We start from the raw sequence: 19,545 nt of genomic DNA on the forward strand, positions 1-19,545 counted from the left end.
CTGTCACCGGCCGCGCCCGGCCCGGGGGCCGCTCCTTAGCCCGCGGGGCCGCTTCCCCCCGCACACCCGCAGTGGTTCGGCCGCTCCCCCCCGGCCCAGCGCCGTGGCCCGGCCCGGCCCCGCCCCGCCCGGCGGAGGTGACGCACCGGGCCCGGCGGTTCCGGCGCGCAGAGGGAGCCCGGGGCGCCGCTCTCGCCGCCCGCCCGGTAAGTGCGGGGCCCGGCCGCGCCGGGGCTGGGGCGGGCCCGGCGGGAGGGATGCGGGGCCGCTTATCCGTGCCCGGTGCTGAGCTCGGCGCTCCGCCCCGGCAGACGCCGCAGCCCGGAGCTCTCGGGCTCCGGGCGGCCGTGCGGGGGCCCCTCCTGGCCCCGCCGCCGCCCGGGCTCCCCGCACGGCTCCGCTCCCGCTCTGCCCTCCCGCCAGCCTGCGGCGCTCCGGTGTGCGGGACGGGCCGGGGGCTGCGTTCCTCTCCGAACCCCGTTCCGAGAGAATGGAGCCGGGGTAGTTTAAACGCGCTGGGTGCCCGAGCACGGAGGTGCCCTGGAATACGCAGGCATCCGTAAAACAACTTGTTTAAAGTGACGGTGGGTTAGAAAGGGCAGGAGCGAAATGCGTAAGGTGGCAAAGACAAGGCAGCCGTGGGAGCGTGAACCGAGGCTGGCAGGAGGAAGGAGAGCAGGTTTGTCCCTGGGGAAGGGTGGCACAGCTGCAAGGGGGTCCCTGCAGAGTCATCTGTGGTGAAAAGGGTCGGGCATCTTCTGGTTTCTCAGTCTTGGATGAAAAATTCCTCCCTAAAAAACAGTGGAGAAGGACCAGCGAGGTGTGCACTGCATATATGAGGAAGCAGCTAGGGATGATCCACAAATTATAGGTTTGGGTGGCACAGATGAAGATGCAGTTAGCATTGATGGCCAGCATGGAGCTCAGGCTGTGGATGGTTTCAGGGAAAAGGAAGAGTGTTAGCCTGTCTAAAGGTTACACGGATAAGGAGTCCAGGAAGCAGACTTAAGTTGCACTTTCTCTGTTTCAGATAAATAAAGAGGTGAAAGAAGATAAAACCGTATGAAATGGTTGTGAAATATCAACAGAAAAACTGGAGAGCATTCTCCAATTGGAGGAGTCTCCACCAAAAGAGTTATTAGAGGAATCCCACAAGGATAGGAATAAGAAAAGAGAGATGTAGTTGGACTAGGAATGAGGTGGGATCACAGTGTGGTGGCATGGTGGAAGGCATTTTGTTTCAAAAGACCTTGTTAAGAATTGTGTTGCAAAGCAGGAGTCAGGGAAAGGGCACTGTTGGAGGTGATAGATGGCAGAGGGTAGGGGTGGGTGTGTTTAGGAGTTCCTGCAAGAGACTGGAGCGAGAGAGGTGACTAAATTGTATCAGTGTTAGTGAAGATACAGGAGTATCTTGGATTAAGGTGGTTAAGGAGGAGATCATCCTCCCTTGGATTGGAAAGTGAGCTAAGTATGGTTTAAAAATTTATAATTTGGTCTTGGGAGCTATGGTCATTATTTAATCTAAATAAACTTGGCTTTTTTGACCCTATCTTTTGAGCTTAACATCTTTATTGTCTTAAAAATTAGTGCTATCAAGTAGTAGCTCTGCCTTGTCTTTGTATTCAGAGAGTTTGATTTGGGCATTGGGCTGAGCATAGATGAGGAGAGTTTATTCCTGGTTTTCCAAGGACCCTGCTTTGCTTTGTCCACAGAGCATGTTCCTTATGCTTCCTTTCCCTTCACCTGTGTCAGAGTGGTGTCCAGTTATGCTGGAAGTGAGCTCTTTCCTATAATCTTGGGACAGGAGTCACAGAAGTCACCCAGTCCTGCAGACTGTTTTCTGCTTTATAAATCTATGTGTCCCTTTCCTGTGCAAACAGTTCCCCTGTTTGCTCACAGAACTGTGCCAGTGGCACAGAGAGACATCTCTGCCCTCCTCTGAGCCCCTCCCCAGGGACTGGTGTGCGACTGGGAGCTACCGGGCAGCCCCTTATTCTACAAACATCTCAGTGCTTGGGTGTGACTTGCCGTGTGTTGGAATAGCAGAGGGCCCAATGTTATCATGGGTTTTTATCCCTAGAGTGTGGAATGATCTGAGTGAGTTTGAGAAGTTCCCTGGCCTGTGAGACTTGCTCAGTTGTTGTTGCCCTCTGGGCTGTTGATGGCCCACACTGGGGTTAGAGGCTCAATAAGGAATTATTTTAACATAAGTTTTAGCAGGTAAAGATCCATTACTCCTTTTATGCAAGAGCTCAGTGTCAGTGCAGATTAAGCCCAGACTCTAAGCAGGGTAGAGGGAAGGATGAGGGTTTGCCCTGTGTCTGCCAAATCAGATTTCACATCTGTCTCCTTCCAGTATGGAGAGACTGTGTCTGTTCCTCTGAAGTCCTGTGGAAAGCAGTGCTGTAAATTGTTTCTGTGCTACATGTGCTGTGGATAGCTAAGGAATCAAGAGGCAAATGAAAGGAAGGAAGACCAGAATTCATGAGGAAATTTAATTAGGTACTAGTCTTCAGCCTCTCTGGAGGTTTGCATCTCCTGAAATCACTGAAGCCCCTCAAATTAATTGTACATCACATCTTATTGTACATCACATCTCTTCCTGGTTATTCTCTGCTGCCTGGTCAAGTGACTGGAAACAGAAAAAAAAAATAGAGTTGAGGAAAAATAATGAAAATTTGTGGTTGAGATTTCCTGTACTCTAAAGTCAGGATTATCAAAGCTTGATTATGGTTTCCCCAGCAGCTACAAATTGCAGTACTGAGGGAATGTATTTGAGTGGCAGAGCTGACAACATTGTCATGCAGAATGGGAATGTTTTTAAGGAACCAAATACATGCTGTACATGCTGCTTGTGGAAAGTAGAGCTTTGATTTTAATAGATGTTTTTGAATGTAAAATAGGGTTACAGCATTGTTTTAATTCTTCTGTATTTAATATACCCTCTCTAAACTAAATAATTTGGTTAAATGGAAATTTACAACTAAATATGAGATGACCATAATTCAAGGTTGATTCATGCTTTACTGCTGAATCTTTTAGAGCTCAAATTCATATGGCTCAGTTACACAAGCAGAAGATTTGTAGTTCAGATAAGTATCAGATGTGTGAATTTTCCAAAACAAGTGAGAATCTTAAAAAAAAAAAGTTAGCTGTTCTGATTCTTCTTCAATAACAGCTATCAACATCTGAGCATAAATTTGTACATTCAAAAGGTAAGAAGTATATATTGAGAAGGGAATAAATAATAATTTTATTTCCCCCTTCAGATATAAGGTCCAAGCCACATCACATCCAGTAGAACCAATTTAAAGGGATTAACTAGCTTCACAATTTCTTTTGAGATGATATTGAAGACTGTTAAATTGTGTGCATGTGAGAGATCTGTTTGCTGCTCTTATTTTCCTAAGTCTCACTTAATGTCTGTGTTTCTGGAGCAATATGGATTTGTACAGAATATCACAGGTTTGTACAGGACATCACAGGTTGCCTTTCTGCCTACTATGGCCATAGGTAAGGGGTTTGTGTTTTTCCTGTTAATTAAATAGATAGGATGTTGCAGCATTGCAGGCTGTTGATAAAGAACTTTGTCATAAATTCATTTTTTTCCCTGAGAAGATCTGTAGTGAAGGTTGTGCAGCCAGTTTCCAAATGTCAGAGGTCAGGGGGCCTGCACTGGGGACTGGGATGCAGTGTAATAACCCAATCTCCAGGGATCTGACCTGTCCTTTAAGAGCAGCCTTGCTTTGGACTTGCAGGAGTCACAATGGATGCAAACCAGGGACATGCACAGCAGAATCCTCTTTACTGGGCCCTTGGGTTGGTCTGTTCCTACCTGCTTGATCACCTCTTTGTTGTTGATGTGGCACCTCTTACAATTTCCTAGGCACAGAAAAAACTGTTTTTCCTCCCTTAGGAGACAGAGCTCAGATGAAATCAAAAGAACGATAAAGTTTGGAGGAAAAACAAGAAGCTGCTCTTGCTTTCCTGGTCTGCAGTTGGGCAGGGCATTAAGATGTCCGTGGACATGAACAGCCAGGGCTCTGACAGCAATGAAGAGGATTATGACCCTAATTGCGAGGAGGAGGAAGAGGATGAGGATCCTGGGGATATTGAGGATTATTATGATGGGGTAGCTAACGACGTGGAGCAGCAGGGAGCAGATGCCTTTGATCCAGAGGAGTATCAGTTCACCTGCTTGACTTACAAGGAGTCGGAGAGCACTCTCAATGAGCACATGGCCAGCTTGGCTGCCACGTTAAAGGTGAGGAAAGGTTTCTGCATTCACAGAGACACGTCTGCGGTTGAACAGGCAAACACTGAACACAGTTCTAATGAAAGCTGTGGCAATGTTGCTGCTATGGGGGGTTGGAGGAGCGTTGTTGAAGGTCCCTTGTTTGAAACTGACTCAAAGGTTTACAATTGTTACACACTGGGGCCTGAAAAATCTTCCTTTTTGAATGTTGATTCTCTTTTTTTTACAGAGCTGAGCTTCCTGACCAAAATGCCTGAGTTATAACTCTGCATTAACACAATGCAAAGAGGGTATATAGAAAAGAAACAAATCAAACCATAAGTGGTGCAGTTTGGTACACCTGCGTTTGAGGAGATAACTGACAAATAGGAAGACATGCTAAAACTCTAATTCTAACAAAAACATTTTTCTTGGTTGGTTCTGAGAGAATAATCAGTTTTTCAAAGTCAGATCAGCTGTTATGCCAGTTATTAACCCTGCTGTTGCAGTGACAGTTCCAGTACAGTGAACTTACCACCTCTTGGAGCACGTGTGACTTAATTCATCTCAGAAAAATCTCACTCAGAGTCAGCTCCATGGAATTATGCTCAATAAGACTTTGGTGATCTCTTCTTTCTCTTTTTGTAACCAGCTACTGTAGTGTCAGTCAAAAGAGGAGTCAGGCCAGAGGAAAGCAGAGTTTTCTAAGCTCTAGATGTGGACACTGGGTTGAAATTACTGCTGTATCTACTTTGTAACAGACCAGGTCTTCTGGTGCTTGCTCTTGTCTGGAGCAGGACAGGTGGTGACTGCAGCATGTTAAACATGTTGGGTCGGTTTTGATTCCAACTCACTCTGTCTGAATCAAATCTAATTTTAAAAATGAGAGGGATCTCTTGATCTTTATTTGCACATCAATGTCCTGTAGAAAGAGTATAACCGTGAAGCCTGAGGACTGTGAACCATAAACAACAGGTTTTAAAAGGCATCCATAATTTGGTGATTTTGCCACCTGTTATGCTTGTTCCCAGCGTTTACCACCTCAGAAAATGAAGTTGTACTTTTTCTTGCTCTTAAACTTGTCTTTGTAATTACCTCAAAATGTGCATTCTGAGCTCTGAATGCCTGCAGTTCCCTACAGATTGTCAGAAACTGGAGGCAACAGAAAAGTACAAATGGGAATAGCTGGTCAGCACTTCTGGTCCAGCTGCCTGTTGCTTTGGGTTCTTAGCAATTAATATTTAGAACAGCTTTTCTGTGCCTGATTTTCTGCCTTCAAATGGAACACCCTTTTAAAAGGTGACCACTGCCATATTGTTCTCTTGAATTAAATTACAGAAAGCAATACTTTTAGTCCTTAAAATCAGGCTTCCAGTGTTAAAAAAATTTTCAGGAGTTCTGAAGGTCTCATTGAGCATATATTATAGTTGCCCAGACTATACCAACCTGCTAGCTCAGATCTCATCCCAAGGAGAGAAAAATCTAATTTTTTTTAATATCAAAAATATGCCTGCATATTTACTGTTACAATTAAGTGCTACACACTTGGGTTGGTGCATAAGAAGATGAAATTGAATTTGAGTAGCAGTTTGGAATGATGTGAACTTGTAAGCCACACTCTCAGGCTTCAGTCCTTGAAGTGCCACATTAACTCTCTTTTCTCCAGCAACAATAGTCCCACAGTTGCTCTTTTATTGGATTTCTCTTGTGTATCTGCAGTATTTGCTTTTTGCTTCCTGGCATACTTACTTACAATTCTTCAACAACCCTGTCTTCCTTCCCCTCTCTCTCCCCCAAGGAAACTTGTGATTTTGTTAGTTTTGAGACAAAATGGAATAGAAAGAATTAGTATGGAATTAGCAAGCATAGAGAAGAAAGAAATGAAATGGAATATGCTGAACTATTTATCATAATTATTTTCAATGGACTTAATGAATATGAGTAAACAGGGGTCGACTTTCTAAAGAATTGTATTAACTTCTTTTCTGTTAATTTGCTTGAGCTGTAAAAACTGCTTTTTCTTTTTAAAACTGCCTTTCACAATGTCTCAGGTTTCCTTGGATAGTGATGATTGTTCTTCTGGAGTATCTAGTTAATTTTGATTTTAATTCCTTTGTGATAGATACTGATTATATGGTGCTTTTTCAGCACTAGCCTGTATTTAAGGCAGAGTGGTTGCCCCAACAGGGAAGACTGAAGATAAATGAAAGATTATCTTCCGGAGGTACAATGTTGAAGCCAATGGATGACGTGGTGTTTGAGTGATTTACTGTCACAGATTAATAGATTAACACAATTCCCTAAAGGAAATAAAAAATAAATGCAATGAAGGGCTTAAAGCTGGGTTGGAATGTTCTACCAGTGTCTGTTCTCATGAGGGGATTCACTTTCTGAAGGTTAAACTCCAGGACACACACATGTGTATTGAGTGGCTTTTTTCTTTGTGACATATTGTCTGCACACTTTAAAGACCAGAAACAGAATTTCAGAGCTTTACATCTTCATATTTGCTATCTGTGCTAATAGTGGTTAATAACAGTTTAAATAGATAATATTTGATTTGCTCTGCTCATTAACCTCAACATTTGTTTTTCAAACTGTTTTGCTCAGCTATTTCAGACAGATTGTTAAAATCCTATTTTATTTTAAAGTGTTGTAGGGAAGGGTGGTCTTTGGAAACCTTCCTGGCTGTTTGCATTCCCCATGAGTTACAGCTGACCTTGTCCTCATTCTTGCTGAAGGCGCTGAACTGAGCAAACCTTGCACTGGCTGGTTAATGTCAGGCCAGGTGTGAACACCCTGCACATGTTTAGAAGTTTTCATGAAATATTGAAAGAGAATCTCTACTAAACAAAATACTTGTGTTTTGTTTACCTCAGTTAGAAACAACACTCAGTTAAAATCTGAAGTCTGATAAAAGCATATGACCCTGCATGTAGGTAAATGTATGTCCTTGTATCCCTTACTGTTGTAGGAAACTTTTGCCTCAAAATCTTCTGACTTTTTTTTGTCAGTGGAGAAATCTGAATAGGAACATTGGTGCAAGCAAGGCAGCAGGAGACTAAACGAGCTGTGCTGTGTGACAGGCCTGCTGCTGCATTAGTGGTTATTCCAGAACCATACAAAAGCTGGAGAGATTTAATAAGTGTTACTCTGAGAGTTTCTCCTTAATTTTGGTTTTAGTGAGAACTGTGAGTTCTTTGGTGTTCAAGGAAAAGAAGAGGAAATCTTTGCTCCTTGGTTAGTGCTGCTAATAGGAAGATCTGAGGAAGGTTCTGTTAATACCCTGACTAAAATTAGGACAGGCTATCTCTGTTGAAACATACCAGAAGAAAATCTTGAATGAATACCCAAAACTGTGCTTCTCAGACCAAAAGGCCTGTGAATTGAAGCAGGTCACTTTTAATTCCTCAAAAGGTCACTTGCCCACAGTCAACACTTGCAAAGGACAATGCTCTCAAAAGCAGAGCGGCCTGTATTGCCTGCAGACCAGCAAGTGAATTCACAACAGTTCTTTTTAAGAAATACATGTAATTATAAGATACAGTATCTTTCAAAAATAATGAATTGAAATGGTACAATAGTAACTGTGCTTTCGAGATAACTCTGTCAGTTGTCATTGAGGGATTGTGGGTCCTGGAGTGGCTTATCAGTACATGCAAACAGTGTGATACTCAGCAGTTGTACAAACAAAGCTGAGCCTGTCACTGGCAAGCAGTAAAGTGTGTGATGATGTCATATTGTTTTTGTTTGTTAATGATGCTTCCTGGCTCTGCTGAGGGTCTCCATACATGCCTGCAGTATCAAATGTTTCAAATAACTGGCAGTGGTTTCTCTGTTCCAGTGATGAAGTGGATTTTTCTAGTGTTACTTTTTTTGTTTTTTTAATAAAACAATTGCAATTAGAATTTATGAAAAAAAAAAATCTATCTTGACTTTAGGTGTTAGCTGATTGTCATGAGGAAGCTGTGATCTTTCTGCAAATGCAAGCTAGCAAGGGGTTAGTCATGTGGTTCTACAGGCAATTGGAACTGATGTCTTTCCACTAAAACCAAAGAAATTGTAAGATTGAAGAACTTATACTTTTCACTTCACTAATTTGAGTGATCTGTTATCTGATATTTCTCAGAGAGCAAAAACCTTACTTCCTGTGCTTCCTGAAATTACAGCTTGTGATGTGGGTGTTGTTAGCTCTGTCCCTTGAAGAGTAAATCTTGGTAGATGCAAAAAGTACTCGATATCATGACATAATTCTGTTCATCTATGTTATCTCTACTGATCTTTCAGAGATAAACCAGTTTTTCATATATTGTGGCTCGCCATACTGATGTTGCATCTTTTCATGGGTCCAGATAAGTTTTTACTCATGAGGCTGCTGCACACACTCAAGTTGCCCTGACACAGAGCAGTTAGTTTGTGAAGCTGCTTGGTGAGAGCTGGCAGTGCTCCTTTGGAAATGCCATCTCCAGCAGAGCCAGAGTCATGTGCATGGGGCTGGCAGCCGTGTGAGCAGCCCTCCTGAAGGAGCCTGTGCCTGCAGTCACAAAGTGTCTGTAAAGAGCCCTGTGCAGGAGCCTGGTGTGTGTGTCTGTCTGTGTGTGTGTCTGTCTGTCTGTGTGTGTGCCCTGCTGTATTGCTGTTCAAACCATGCCCCAGAGTGTGCTGTGGGTGCTGCTTATCTGAACCAGCCTGCAGTGCCATCCTTTCAATGCTTCATGGAGCTTTCTGCAATGTAAAATGGCATTGTTAAAGCCTCACTGTGCCTGGGTACCTCAGGTGCAGGAGGGGGATTAAAGGCCCTTAATGTATTAAAATGCATGTACATAAGAGCAGGGTTTCAAAAATTTATGTTCAAAGTTTAGCTCCATTGGTAAGCATTAGTAAGCAGTAAATATTTAAATATAATTTTTTATAAATGGCAGAACCTGATAAGCAAATTTGGCTTTTTCACAGAACCCCTGTGGTGCTGTTTGGCTAAGATAACAGGCTGTATCAAAGTACTAATAAACCCCCAGATGAGTCAGGACGTGCAGGTTTATATCTGTACAGTGTTCTTTATTTAACACCAAGCCAACATTGTATGGGACATCCAGTCTGAAGCTGTAACCCTTAGGAGCACTGGTGTTTGAGACATGACTTTGTCCTTTACCTGTTTTTTGTTCCTGAACAGAAAGATCCTGGAAGTTCTGCAATGCCAAAGTTGTGGCTTTGCCTACCCATTCACAGTGCCTGTACTTCAGTAGTGTCAAGAGGATAGAAGTGTGTTGAACTTCAGTGTAACTGTCTTCAGTTTGTCTTGTTTTGGCTCACAAGAATATTTTTGTTTTTAAAAAATGTATTAAATTTTTGTAAACTTCCGGTCAGCAGAATAAGAGAACTGACTGGAGAGCCCAGACCTTGCAACCTTGTGACACTTTCCTGGTGTCATTTGAGGAGAGAAAACAATTTTGTTACTTATTGCCCAGGAAATGCTGAAATTCTCAACTTGACTGAAAAAATGAGCCACAAATGTGGAGGGTGATTACAGCCCACACATTTCTTTGTGATTCACACCTTAAGTGTATTTTAGAGCCAGTGTGACTCTGCAGTGAGGAGAATAATCTGTTCACAGCTGTTGATGAGTGTGATCTTGGTGGGAGGTGGAGGCAAGACACAAGTCAATAAAAATGCCAAAACAATCTTTCAGTAACTGTTTCATGTTGCAAGCTTACAGCTGGACATCATGGTCACAGAGCAGCATGGAACAGCTGAACACTGCCAAATTTGTGCTGTGCCTATTAAGGATGGTGCAGCAGAAAGGAGCTGTGCTGTGCACTGTTAAACATGGTTGTGCAAAGCAGATATTCCTCCTCTTCATCTTTGTGTAACAACAGTAAAATGCCCTCAGAGCTGGGTTGTTGAGTGAAGGGCTGTGTTATTTGGGGCTGAGCAGGGATTACTCACTGCAAAGTTCCCTAAGCCCTGCTCCACTGTGGCTGTGTGCACACACCAGTGCTCCCAGTTTGGAGCTGGCTGCCCAGTGTTCTGAGGCACAATTCTGTGGGTTCAGGTTATTACCAGACCTTTGCTGCTTCCCTGTGCACCTCGTGAATCCTCCTCTCTGCCAGCCAGAAGGAATTGTCCCCTTGTGCTGTGCTGGGAGGGCACCTGGGCAGGGGCTGTGCAGTGGGGTGAGCTGCTGGGTTGGCAGCACTCAGGGAGCTCAGTGCAGCACTGCTGGTTCACACTGTGTTGCTTTGGGAACAATAACTGCAGGGAGGACAGCTGGGGAGTCTCATGTCAATCTTGTATCTGTGTGCTGTCTTACAGCTCTCTTGCTGCATTTCTCTCGCTCTAAATCTTTCAAAGAAGGGATCTCATAGCTGTTTTGTAATAATGCCTTCTGGCATACCAGCTTGCTTCAATGTTTCTGTTCTTTTAATATTTATTTCTGAATTTCCTCAGGAAGAATAGCCTAACAGCTTGAGAAATACGTATGTTGAGATTTCCTAGCCGAGTCCTACTGATCCTGTTTGCTGGCAGCTGCAGCTGAAATTGTTGCTGTCCTTGTGTAGGAGAGCAGATGGATTAAAGCCATGTGTAAATGTGGGGAAAGAACTAGAATTTAACCCCAGGTCCCCTTTCTTCACTCTGTGGCCAACTAGGTTATGCACTGACAGCTTCACAACAATGGTGTAACACCAGCAGAGTTTGTCATCCCCAAACTGCACTCTGCCTCCTAAATATGCTTCTAATCTTGCAGGCTGGCACCAGGTCTCTGCATGCCAGGTGAGTGACAGGGTACAGGTTAAAACCCTGTGATGAAGCAGAGCTTATGAAGTGCTGGTTGACAAAACCTTTCCGTGGTATTGAGAGTAGCAGTTGCAGCTACAGTCTCTTAAATGGCATTTCTTACCTGCTGCAGCCTGCAGTCTGTAATCAGGAGAGGGCCTGAAATGTCAGACAAATCATAATCTATCCTCTGTGTGAAACATAAAGGTGGAGGGCTTTTTCTCACTTTTTAACAAAACTTGACTGAACACAAGAAATAAAGAAATACAGTGTATATGTTTTTGTTTTAAGACTGCCTGGTTTTCCTGTTAGATGAAATTAATTTGAGTTCAGTTTTGAAAGCAATCTTCTTATGCTCAGAAACCTATAATAGGTATGAAAGATTTGCTACAAGACTGAAGACTTGGGGTGTTCATGGCAGGTGATGTGAATCCTCATGAGTTTTCTACTTGGATTACATACTGGAAGTCTGCTTACAAGAGGTAGATCAAAGGACAAAGTGTGGTCCAAAAAAAAGCTTCAGGTTACCTTTTCTTAATTCTTGATACTGCTGCAGTTTTTTGAGAAACCCTCCAGTAAAAACAGGGCAGTCACATAATTTTTCCAGTAGGGCATGGAGGGAGTCAGATCTACTTTCCACAAGAAAAACAAGTATAAAATGAATTTTTTTTCCATTTGTGGGTTACTTTCCTTACCTCAGCATACTGAAGAAGCATGTCTGAAGGGATTTTTTTTTCAGTGAAATCACTCAATACAAATTATGGTTTCTTTATAAGGTGTTACTCTACTGCCAGCTCAGCTCAGTCTCTATTTTGCCATAGTTTCTCACCAGCAGAAACAATTTCAGTGGCTTTTGCTCTGTGTGCCTTTCCTGTTGTAAAGAATTTTAGTGTGTTTTTAGAGGTTTGGATGCAACACACAAACTAGTATCTTTTGAAGTTCATCCTTTCATTGTAGAGCTAACAGAAACTATTTGTGGATTAAAACAAATGCTTCTCAAGATTAATCCTATTTGTTTAAATCTATTTGTATAAAAACCTTTGATTAGGGAAAATAAAAGAAGTAGAAGCTACATTTCTTTATGCCAGATTTGTGTTCTTCTTGGGCAGACATTTCAGTGCAATCCTGATCTAACAGGAATTGTCAGCTTGGTGCAAAGCCGTGGGATGTCAGCTCCAACCAGACTCTATCATCTCCAACTCATTCTGAATTGAATCTTTTTAAGAATCATGTGATGATCATTGTTTTAAATTCCTGATACTATATCTCTGCAAAAATGAGGATTGAAATGCACCTCCAAAAAATAGGCCTTCCCTTTGAGAAAAGTGAAATAAACTGATGAGATATGCACGTGATATAAATAAGCTTGGAGAAATTTCTGTGGAATATAAGCTCTTCAAAAGATGGTGGTTTTTTAGCTTTTAGGAAACATTTCTGTCGGAATTAGCAATTGTCAAGGTGGCATGGTTGAAAAGATTTTCTGCTGTAAAAAGGTGAAACATCAGCTCTCTAAACACCTTGGCTTATCTAAGGCAGCAAGTTGAGACAATTGTTTTAGAGCCCTCTGAACACAGCAAGGGACCTGCAGAAATTCTTTGCAAACTCTTTTGATATTGTCTTATCCTAAAGAGTGCCAGACTCTCTTTCACACTTCAGAAGTGTGAGAATTTTGCTCATCTTGGAGACTAAAGAACCTAGAAGATAAATGGAGATGGAAATAATAATGAAAAACAAATATTGTGCACTCTTCCAGAAAATGGATACATTTGTGTTTGATGCAGTGGCATTACAATTTTGTTCCACTTTCAGAATCTGATTTTGTTCAGCACTATGTAAAATCTTCAGACTTTTTTTACAATTCCTGTAGAGCCTTTTCCTTATGCAGAACAGCTTCCTCATGGCACCCTTGCTCTGTGCATAGGCACTGTGTCCCTTTTCCAGTGCACTGATCAACATTTGGTGCCATTCCTGGCAAACAGCAGCCCTCCATAAGTCAGGGTTAAACTGGTGGAGGTTTGGAAGAGACTTTGGAGGTGATAAAGTTCCTGTTTTAAAATAAAGCTGGAAATGGCAGATTGGATGACATTCTGTCTGTTCAGCTTTGCTGCCACATCATGGAGAAAGAAGTTTGGTCTTCAATCTGAAATGTTCCAGGTTCAGATTTGGACTGGGCTTATCTTTGATATTAAAGTTTTAAGCTGTTAGTCTAGAAATAAGAATGAGGAAAAGAAAAAAAAAATAGCATGAATATTTCTTTCAGCTTCTAAACTTTAATAAATTTAATCCCAGACAGAGGAGTTTGGGAGGAGTCAGGCTATATAGAAGCACTGGCATAATTGATGGGCTGCAGGCAAATACTGGAAGAGTGCAACATATAGAATAAACATTCCCCTGTGCACTGGGGTCTGTAGAAGTATTTCACTGAAAGAAGCTGCTGCCAGCAAGACACCAAGTGGGCTATGTTACTGCCTTTTTTGGTTCTTGGGATTCTGAAATGAGAACAGGAAAGTTTAAACAAAGCAGACAATTTATCAGAGGCATAATTTTTTTTTAATGTGTTTTGTGTCTGAGACAAAGCATTACTGTTCCTGAGATCTTGTGGCACCCAGTGATTGATAGGGAACTGAATCAATGCTCTTTCTGAAGTGTTTTGTAAGTTTGAGGTACTTCATTGGGTGAAACTTCTGTCAGGGAAATGCTGCATTGGACAGTGTGCCAGCAGTGTCAGCTTCTGTACATTGCTTCTTCAGTACTGGAAGATACTGAATTTGTACACATGGACCAAACTTCTGACTGGAATGGTATTTTTCTGTGTTCAGCATGGTTTTGCTCCTGCTTACAAAGAAATACTTCAACTGCTGTGGGGTGTTATTGTGGAAGAACTGGCTGACTTGGTACAATCATTCAGTCATTGTGAGTATGCAGTCATTGAAGAGAGGCTGGGGAGCGCTGCTAATCAATAGAAGCAGGCTTTTGTTAAACATTTGTTTTTCTTCTCATGCTTGTTTTCTGGAATCTCCTCAGTAGTGTTGGCCCCTGATGGTATTTACATTTGTAAATTCTTCTCAATTCCCAGCCTTGCTGTCAGTGAGCAGGACATAGCATGTGGTGAGACTCCACTCAGCAGGCACAGCCCCAGCCTCACCAGCTGTCTGCTGCTCTCCCATCCCTCTTCCTTACAGTCTCAATGTCACCTGTCTTTAATCTGTAAGAACTGGTACTTTGTGCCAAGGACACTGTGCATTTATTGCTGCAACTGTCTGACTCTGGGACTTCTGTTTTGCAAGATCACATGCACTCCAGTCAGGTAGTATCAAACATTTTTCTGCTTCAGGGCTTTTATGAAAGTGGTCTAATGTTATGGATCAGGCTTTATGAATTGAAAATTTCTATTTTTTTATATTGTGTACTTTGTATTCTTGTGTGCTTTTACGATGAAAGTACTAAAATTAGTGCTACAGCTGATCCAGTCAGTGCTTGTAGCTGGAGTTAAATAGGAATAGTCACAGAAGCTTTGTTATTCTTCTAGATCTGTTAGTCTGGCATCCTTCTGGAGCATTAATTCCACATTTTGCCTGATGTATAATTTGGCTCAAAAGCATTTGATTGTGTTAGGATAGTTTGTTAGATTTCAGAAATGTCTGCTTGTATTTGTCTTTGTCTTTCCATACATCTTCAGTCTTGAATGTACTTGACTCCTCCTCAGGGAACAACTACCTCCATGGAATTGTGATGCTGCAACAAATGCTGTACCTCAGGCTCTGAAAATCCAACTGAAAAATACTCATTTTCCTATGTTACAAATCAGCTTCCCATTTAAGTCCAGCAGTTTGTTTTCTTCTGTCAGTTCTTCCTTCCTGCTACTGAGAAATAGTTTCATTACTGCTAAAGAATGATTCATTAGCATGTGGTTTGCATTTGTAGGAAGCCAGTCTTGTAGAGACCACATTCCTGGTGCCTGTTTGTTTTACAGACTGAAATGCAGATGTTTTCCTTGTACAGACAAGTCAGAGGTGTCTGTCTGGGTCTGCCAGGCTGGGGGCTTAGGATAACAGCCCATCCCAGGCTGGCAGTGTCACCCATGCAGACTGTGTGTGTTGGCAGCAGCAGCCCTGTGTGCCACGCTCCATCTGATCACAGGCTTCTGTGCTGGGAGGGAGGGCAATGCTGCCTGGCAGCCTTTGCTTTCAGAGGGTCACATCACATTGCTGCTAAAGTTGAGGAAGGTGACATGCCAGGTCTTGCACAGCATGAGCTAGTGCATTGGTTCTCCTAGAAAAAAAGGTTATTTGTATATTGAAAATTGCTCTTTTGTTAGTGGCATTTCTTAGTGACCAGAAAAGTGGGCACATCAGAATGTAGAGATGGATAGGAGTCAATTAAACACCACATCTGCTTTATGAATTGGTGTTGCTCTGATTTAATTCACTGACCCAACTGTCCAGTGCTGAAAAATGCCAGTGCAGGATCAGGGCAGTGTCATGTGGCAGCTATAGGTCAGTTGTGTTGTGAAACTGCACCTCTTGAGCAGGGTTGACTTAGGAGAGTAATGAATATGCTGCTTCTGGGTGTGCAGAGCCTGACTGTCTTTGTAGGAGTGACCATTGCCTGGTTTTCCTTGCAGGATTGTGTTGGTGTGCTGTCTGTACTACATCACATGCTGTGATTCACCTGTAGCAGGGTTCAAGAGGGCCTGGGGCATTTCAACCAATGATTGGGACTGACAGCTTCTCTAGGAGAAAAAAAAGCAACTTTTCCTGCAGCTAGAACAGAAGGAGTTGTTTTCTGTGAGCAAAGTAGAGAGATGCCGTGGTGATAGCTCATCTTGGAGTGAGCGAGGCAGAGCCCTTTGGTGTCAGAGGATGTTTGAATGCAGAAGTGCAGACACTGAACTTGCCCAGGTGCTTCCTAGCACAAATAGCACTGAGGAGACAGGCATTGTCAGCCCTGAATTCCCCTGGAAAAGGTCTGTTTGGAGGACACCTGCTTTGTTTGAGCTCTAGGACCTGAAGGGCTTGAGCAGCAGGGTGAAGGTCTATCAGCTCAGCAGATGTCTGTCCTCTTGGTGGGTAGGAGTCTTTTTGTGCAAGCAGAGCAGTCTGTTTTCTTCTGAAATAAACTAATACATAAAATGGAGGAGAACTTGTTTGCTTGTACCCTTGTAGCATGACTTTAAATGTCACATTGCATACTCTGATGGTGCTCAGGCTAGCGCGGATTGTGCCGCTGTTTGCCAAGAGTCCACGTAATGCAAGCAGCTCTCATGGAAACAGGGCCTGTCACTGGAGTTTTCTATCTCCCTCTCCACTCCAGCATGTAACTTTCTTCTCTGCAGTGAAGGGCTGGCAAAATGTTTTGTATTTTCCCCCTACCCTGTGCTGTCCCAGTTTGCCTGTCACATTTACTGTCACATTTGCAGCCTGTTGCTGTTTCTCCACCTCATTAAGGGGTATCTGTCAGCCCTGGGGTTCCTACTTTGCATTTCTTGTGAGGACCCTGATTGCAGTCTAGTGTGGCCCTCTGGAGTGGGGATGACGGTCAGGACTGGATGTGGGGCTTCCTTGAGCAGTTAAGCTACTCCAGTGCATTCTTGATTCCTTCCTCTCTGTGCTCTTGTATCAAAGTACATGAGTTAGTTTTTGGTACACCCATACTTCATTCCAGTTTTTGTATTGCAGATGTACTGGCTGTGAGCATCATGTCCAGCAATTTAATGTGAATTGATTATCACTGGGATGTTGTACTGAGATTGTACAATTTTTATATGAAAATCATACTCCTAAGCGGAGGTGTGGCTTCCAAATGTGCAAAGTTTGACCTTTTTTTTTCTTTTATTTTCCACCTAGGTATCACATGCTGTTGCAAAGCTAGTATTAGTTAGTTTCCACTGGCAAATCTCAGAGATTTTGGAAAGGTAAGTGTAAATAGTCTTATCTCATCTGTGCTTAGTGCTTTCCCTCCTGGCTAAGCAGAAATGCTCAGGGTGCTCCATAGGTATTTTTGGCAAGTGTCTTTGGACCTGGAAGCAGGACACACAGTCCATTTTAGGGAGCAGAGGAAAGCTACTGATTTGTTGAGGCTACACTGCCTGTAAGAAATTTTTAAGCAGGGAGAGGGTAGTAATGGTAAATGCCTTTCAGTTTAGGAATTATTGTTATGCTAGGAACCCTCTAGATAGATTTATCTTAAATTTTGAGATAGCAGATTGAGAGTGCTGCATCTATATTTATTTAATAGACATAACATATGTTCTGCTTTGAACACAGGAGCCATAAATCATAAAGGAGCACTGACCCTCTACTGATGTAGTCTTTAGTAGTACATTCACACTGCAGTTTTTGTTCCTTTTGACCTTAAGTGATTTTTTTTTCCCAAGCTGGCCAGCATTTGGGGAGCAGGAGAAGATAAAGTGAGAGATCTGAGCATTGTAGCTCCCTTGTTTGGTCAGTGTCACTGTAATTAACAAAACTCTCCAGCTGATTTCAAAAAGAGGGTTCAGACTCAGCCCAAACATATGTGGGAAGTGCATTGGGAGGCACTGCTGGCTGCAGCCCCACCACAGAACACTGGCTCAGAACTGAACATTGTCTGAAAATAGAGAGCATATCAGCTTGACTCATTCTGCCCAGACGTTTTTGGCCCTGTAGCCAGCAACTTTATCCAGAGAATGTATGGAAAATGCATCCTGTCCATGGATGCTGTTGCCTCCTTGGTTACCCTGTATCCTGAAAGCTTTTCCCTGGGGTTCAAGGAGGGTGAGATTCCTGCATAGCAGCTCTGGGTGATCCTGCAGGTTAACTGATAAGGTTTAAACAAGAGGAAATTTGGGGAAAGATTTACTTCTAAAGTGATGAATTTGCAAATTGTTCTCCTGTTGATCTAGTCCTCAAACTTCTCTCTTGGTAAAAAATGAAATTGTCAAAAGAAGGTTCACTAGTACAATTAAGAAGTGCTGATGAGGAGGGAGGACTTACAGCAAGGCCACAGCAGTGATGCTGCTGTTTCTGCATTCAGTGAGATATAAACATTTGTCTGCAAAGGAAATCACAAGCAGCAAAATGTGTTTAATTATATGGCTGCTGATAGACAGCTTCATCTGCCCAAGGGTGATAATTTGTCACAGAGTAATCACTTCAATAGACAATAGTCTGGAGTTAAAGTGAGACTTCACCAGGACAGTTTAATTTTACAGAGGGGTAGGAGACAGTCCAGAGCCTCACTGGTGTGTGTTATTGTGGACAGTGGCTTAGGACTGCTCTAGGAGTGTGGATGGAAAATCTTAGCTTAAAATAATTTTTCAGGGGAGGGAGATAGTTGTAAAAATATTCATCACGATGTATAAGGGAAAAGTTAATCCATTCCTAGGAAAAGTAGTATTTCTGGTTCTGAATAAACTCTCATAAGGTTTTGATGGGAGCTCAGCTCTCTGTATGAAGGAGCCTCACACAGGAGACATTTCCACTTTCCTTGTTGAAACCTACCCTACTATTTGCACGGGGAAAACTGTTTATTCAGGCAAGGAGGATCAATTAAACGAAGCAAAATGTCTTCAGAACTTGATTTGATCATTCTTCAATTGCCTTTTCAGGCACAAGTCTAATCCTGCCCAGTTGCTAGTTGAAGCTCGAGTTCAGCCCACCTCATCCAAACATGTAAGTATGCAAACCATCCCGTCTGTTCCCTTGGCAGACACCTCTGACCCCCCTCCTGGGGGATTGCATTACTAATGGCATCCTCTGCCCATGTTAACCCTTTGCAAGCTCTGGTCTGACACTGATTCATTGCTGGGTTTACTTCTGAAATGAGAATGCATTCAAGAGGGCTCTAATATTTAAATAGCAGCTTTGCTCTTGGCTTGCAGGTAGTGTTCAAGAATTACTTTCTTCAAGAAAATTAGGATCATTTTTTGGCACAAATGATGGCAGACAATGGAAGGAACAGAGTGCAGGGGCTTGGCTGCCTTTTCCAATTCTGTAAAGACACTGAAAGGAAGTTCTGGCTGCACAGAGTGAGCAGAGCTTGTCTATGTCTGGAACAGATTTTTTAGGGTTTTTTTTGTCTTTTCTTTTACCTTTTTTATCTTTTTTATTTATTTGTACTGCTCAGCTCAGAGATGCTTAAGCTAAATTTTCCAGTGAATTGTGTTGCTGCTGAGTCAGTCAGTGCTGATATTTGAAACAACAACTTGTTTTTTGTAGCCAGGGCTACACAGAACTTCAGATACTTCCCACCCCCTTTAAATAGAAATTTCCTGTTGCATGCTTATGGATTTCATTCACAGTGGGTGTCTTGGTACAATGAAGAATTACCCTAGGAACACATTGCCATGTGTCAGATTATGGGTGATAAAATACTACATCTGGGAAGCATTCAGAGTTGTGGGGGAGAGGAGATCTTAAAAGTCTGGTTTGGCATCTGTGCTCTCTTGTAACTAGCAGATAGTGAAAAAGTTAAGCTGACAGAAGTGTAAGCTTCATGGGCTCAAATTATCTGCTTAAAGTCCAGAAAAGAAAATCTTTCTGATTTGACATACCTGCAAA

The 19,545-nt window shown here is 42.6% G+C and overlaps 1 protein-coding gene across 3 annotated transcripts in view; it reads left to right on the top strand.

The window, feature by feature from the left end:
• Positions 1 to 19,545, top strand: part of ARIH2 (ariadne RBR E3 ubiquitin protein ligase 2) — a 35,407-nt gene that overhangs the window by 254 nt on the left and 15,608 nt on the right. For 2 of the 3 annotated variants that reach the window (XM_054280725.1, XM_054280723.1), the window contains exons 1-4: positions 133 to 206; positions 3,917 to 4,264; positions 16,852 to 16,919; positions 18,594 to 18,657. In XM_054280725.1, coding sequence (XP_054136700.1) covers positions 4,016 to 4,264; positions 16,852 to 16,919; positions 18,594 to 18,657 — 381 coding nt within the window. In that variant the 5' untranslated portion in view covers positions 133 to 206; positions 3,917 to 4,015. Of the gene's footprint in view, positions 1 to 132; positions 207 to 3,916; positions 4,265 to 16,851; positions 16,920 to 18,593; positions 18,658 to 19,545 lie in introns of those variants that run through there. The other variant, XM_054280724.1, reaches the window with a different exon arrangement.

This window comes from Melozone crissalis, unplaced genomic scaffold, assembly GCF_028551555.1.
Source record: "Melozone crissalis strain CALT ecotype California unplaced genomic scaffold, PUWL_Pcris_2 ptg000029l_1, whole genome shotgun sequence".
Taxonomy (NCBI): Eukaryota; Metazoa; Chordata; class Aves; order Passeriformes; family Passerellidae; genus Melozone; species Melozone crissalis.